This window comes from Empidonax traillii, unplaced genomic scaffold (genome assembly GCF_003031625.1).
Source record: "Empidonax traillii isolate 1590-97213 ecotype Southwest subspecies unplaced genomic scaffold, ASM303162v1 scaffold101:size1699134, whole genome shotgun sequence".
In the NCBI taxonomy this organism is placed as follows: Eukaryota; Metazoa; Chordata; class Aves; order Passeriformes; family Tyrannidae; genus Empidonax; species Empidonax traillii.
The window spans coordinates 4,103-8,000 of NW_020955294.1; the positions used below are offsets into that span (position 1 = coordinate 4,103).

Sequence of the window (3,898 nt, forward strand, 5' to 3'; positions counted from 1 at the left end):
AGTCCCACAGAGCCGCGCCATGTCCCGGCCCAGGAAGGACAAGAGCCCAGAGCAGGGGCTCGGCTGTGCCGGGGAAGTGACATTGCAGGGATGCTCATTACGTGGTTGTGGCATAAAAACGTTGCTGAAAATGCTGCAAATTGTGCAGAAATGACAGTTGATTTAATGTCGAGAGCTCAGAGATAATTGAAGGTGGCCCAGTCCCATTTAGGGGCTCTGTGGGTGTCTAAAGTAACAAGTTCCACCTCTGTCACCACCCTAAATAACAATTTGTTTTTCTATGAATATATATTTCTCTGATTAATATAAACATCCATCTGTAATGGGAAGCCCGAAAAGGTAAAAGCCTTGATGAAAACAGGATGCGTGTCTTTCTCAGGCCTGGTGATCTTCTATTCTCAGCACTGTTAGGTTTTTCCCTTGTTAGTGCAGTATTCTTGATTTTGGAATTAACTTTCCTGAACTCCTTCACTGCCGGGCATTTTGAGGGTATCTGCTTGTTATTTTATTTCACAATCTACAAGACTCTTTGCCCTCAAGTCCAGAGGAGAAAGGACTCTGTGCCTCAACAACCCAACAGTTCAGGCAGGTGCCCACAGGGCTCCTGCTGCACCTCCTCCCACAGGAACAGCACCCCATTGCTTCAGTGGCTCCAAAGCAGGCCTTGGGCTTGCTGTGCAAAAACCACACAGTGGCCAATGTGTGAAGCCCAGGGGAAAAGAGCAGGTTGGGCGATTCTGTGGCAGGGACTGAGCTCTGCGGTACTGGAGGCCCTGCCCGCGAGCCCCTGCCCAGGGGCTGCTTTGGGGATCCCTCAGTTGGTGAGGAATGGCTGTGAATGTCCTCTTTGCACTTCATCTGTGGTTTTGTGGGGGTTCCTGTGTCCTGCCTGAGCCAACTCACCCTGACAGTTCAGCGGCTCAGCCAAGCCAGGCTTATTCCCCGCTCCACAGTGCAAGAAGCAACAAGAGCTGAGTGCGAGTTGTCTTGTGACAGAACAAGAGTCTGACACGGCAGAGGAGGAACTGGCTTAGCTGTGACTCAAGTCTTGAACTGAATAAAAGAACAACAAGGAGGTCTCTTCTCTCCTGGAAGACCTCCAAGCATGTTTCAGTTCCTAAAGGGGATCCAAAAGGGCTGTACAGGGACTTTGGACAAGGGCCTTGAGTGACAGGAAAGGTCGAAATGTTCTCCCACTGCTGGAGCGCAGGGTTAGACATGATACTGGGAAGAAATTTTTCCCTGGGAAGGTGGTGAGGCACTGGTACAGGAGGCCCAGTGTGACTGTCCCATTCGTGGAAGTGTTCAAGGCCAGGTTGGATGAGGCTTGGAGCAACCTGGCATAGTGGAAGGTGTCATTATTGCTGTTGCTGACAGGGGTTTGAATGAGAAGAGCATTAAGGTCCTTTCCAGCCCAAACCTTTGCGTGACTCTATGACCTCGTGACTCTATGACCTCATGATTCCATGGCTCTGTGACCCACTGTGTCCTGGGGTGGGGTGTGGCCATTGCCTGGCAACAGGCGTTGTGATGAAGAGGGGCACGTGCAGCGCAGGCCCCAGTCCTTCGAGGGCCGAGGAAGGAGGAAGGAGCCTGCTGGCGACTGATCCTTTTCTCATTGCTTTTGCTAATACGATTGATTAACCATTTTGCTCAACCATTTTATCTTCCCTATTGTTCATCCCTTTTATCATCCCTTTTGTTCATCCCTGGCAGATCGTGTCTGGGCAGAAAGGCTCTTGTTTTTGCAGACATGGCAACGTCCTTGGACACTCTCAGCCTCTCCCAACTGCTGGATCTCTCCATTGGGATGCCCGAGAATGGAGCCATCCACTTTGCGGCCATGAGGAAACTGCTGCGGGCCGTGCTGGGGCACCTGGACATGCAGTACCTGAGAACCCAGGAGCCGTGGACGGGCAAGCTGAGTGGCCCCTCACTCGCTGAGTTGGCCACTGATGTGAAACAAATGAGGCAGGAGATGGAATCCTACAAGAAACTCATGTCTGAGGTAGTGGCTCTTCCCAGAGCCCCTGGTTCTCCCCCACCAGTCAGTCCCTCCCCACTTCCTCAGCAGTGCTTGACTCTGCCCTCGCTGCCCAGGCAGTGCTTGACCCGCTGGCAGCGGTTCCTGTCCCTTCATTGCTCTGGCACGGAACCTGGCTGGGGAAGGCGGCACTGGGGCTCTCCTTGCTGACCCTGCCTGTGCCATGGGCTCCTCAGGACAGGGCTGGGGGTCTCAGGGGACTTGCTGTCCTGGGGCTAACCTAGAACAACCCTTTTTGTCTAAACTATCTCTCAGGAGATTAGTGGGATAAAGGCTGAACATTCCCGAGTGTCAAAGGACATCAGAAAGATCCAGGAGGCACAGGTCGGTGTAGAGCACAGTGGGAGTGAAGGTCATGTTCCCAGGGAAACTGCCCAGGGGTTCATCTCTGACACCCCTTTCTCCTACAGTTCCACATGGCAGAAGACATAAAGAAGCTCCAGGACGAGTGTTACCAGGTGAACTGCTGCTGTCAGACACCTGTGGCTCTGAGGCAGCAGCCAGTGGCCTCAGCTCTGGTGCTGCTGGATGCATGGAGAGTGCTGCCCACAGTTGCCCTGCCAGCCTGACTGAGCCTGACCTGCGCTGTCCCCTGTGCTGGGCACACCACGGCACAGGGGGAGGTCCTGCAGGTCCCCAGGGACCGTCCCCTGGGACTCACCCCCACCACCCCTGTCTCCTAGGCCATGGTTGACTCCCAGAATCTCCGTGAGGAGATTGGCGTGATTAAGGTGACACAGTCCCACATGGCAGAGAAGATGAAAGAGACTTTTGCATCGGTGAGCTGCTGGCTGGTGTCACCTTTAGGCTCTTGTGGGGTACCTGAGCGTGGCTCCCTGAGCTGGGCATTTGGGGTTGGGCTGGGGACAGGGTGTGGGGCCTTGGGTCTGCCCTGACTGCGGCCACTGCCCTTCCCAGATGAAGAAGATGGAACAAAACATCACACAGCTGAGGGACGATGCAGTGAAGTGGAAAGAAGAGACCAGTCAGGAAATCACTCAGCAAATGGAGTAAGGGCAGAGGAGAGGGTTTCCTACCTTACTGGGCTGCAAGACAGCCTGGGGAGTCTGAGAGCATATTGGTTTGGGTGCAAAGGGACTCTGCCCAAAGAGCCTTGGGGAGATTGAGCCTGTCCCTGCCCCCATCTCGCTGGCCAGGTCCGTGCTGCAGGAGACAAAGAGTGAGCTGAAGAAGGTGGAGGAGCAGCAGGAGATGAGGAATGTCATGCTGGAGCAGATGGTGACTGAGGCGACCAACCAGATGAATGCTCAGGTGAGGTGCTGGGTGTTCACTCCCACCACCCGCGGGCTCAGTGGAGGGATCCTGACAGTGTTCCCAGCCACATCCCCCAGCTGGCTGGAGCCATTGAGCCCCACGGCAGCCAGGGCTGCTGGTTGCATCTACCCCATCTGAATGGATTCCTTCTGCCCTTGCTGCAGCTGGGCGAGCTGGCGGAGATAACAGGGACGGTGCAGGAGGAGATGGAGATGGAGGATCCAGAGTGCTCCAAATGCACCTTCAACATCAGAGCGTTTTTGGGAGAGCTCGTCCAGCGCTGTGAGAAACTCGAAGAGAAGGTGGACTCCCTGGAGTCACGGCAGACAGCAGTGGGCAAGCTGGACAGCATCATAAAGCAAAGAAGCCAGGTAGGGAGTTGGCACCACGGGGGACTTGGCAGTGGGCTCATGGCCTTCCCTGCCTGACTCTGCTTTGCTGTAAAATGTGGGGGAGCCCCTCAGTGCCCCCAGGCTGGCTGGGACCAGTCAGCAGCATGGAAGGAAATGAAAGCCTTGGTGCCAATGTCCTGTTGGCACTGTGGGCTCGTGGAACCAGCCACCCTTTTTAAGCATCATC

General features: G+C 54.9%; 1 protein-coding gene across 1 annotated transcript in view; it reads left to right on the top strand.

The window, feature by feature from the left end:
- Positions 1-1,388: 1,388 nt before the first annotated feature.
- The window catches only part of LOC114056680 (glutamine-rich protein 2-like), a 6,076-nt gene continuing 3,566 nt past the window's right edge, over positions 1,389-3,898 (top strand). The window contains exons 1-7 of the mRNA XM_027882070.1: positions 1,389-2,008; positions 2,300-2,368; positions 2,455-2,502; positions 2,728-2,823; positions 2,963-3,054; positions 3,202-3,320; positions 3,482-3,690. Coding sequence (XP_027737871.1) covers positions 1,754-2,008; positions 2,300-2,368; positions 2,455-2,502; positions 2,728-2,823; positions 2,963-3,054; positions 3,202-3,320; positions 3,482-3,690 — 888 coding nt within the window. The 5' untranslated portion in view covers positions 1,389-1,753. The remainder of the gene's footprint in view (positions 2,009-2,299; positions 2,369-2,454; positions 2,503-2,727; positions 2,824-2,962; positions 3,055-3,201; positions 3,321-3,481; positions 3,691-3,898) is intronic.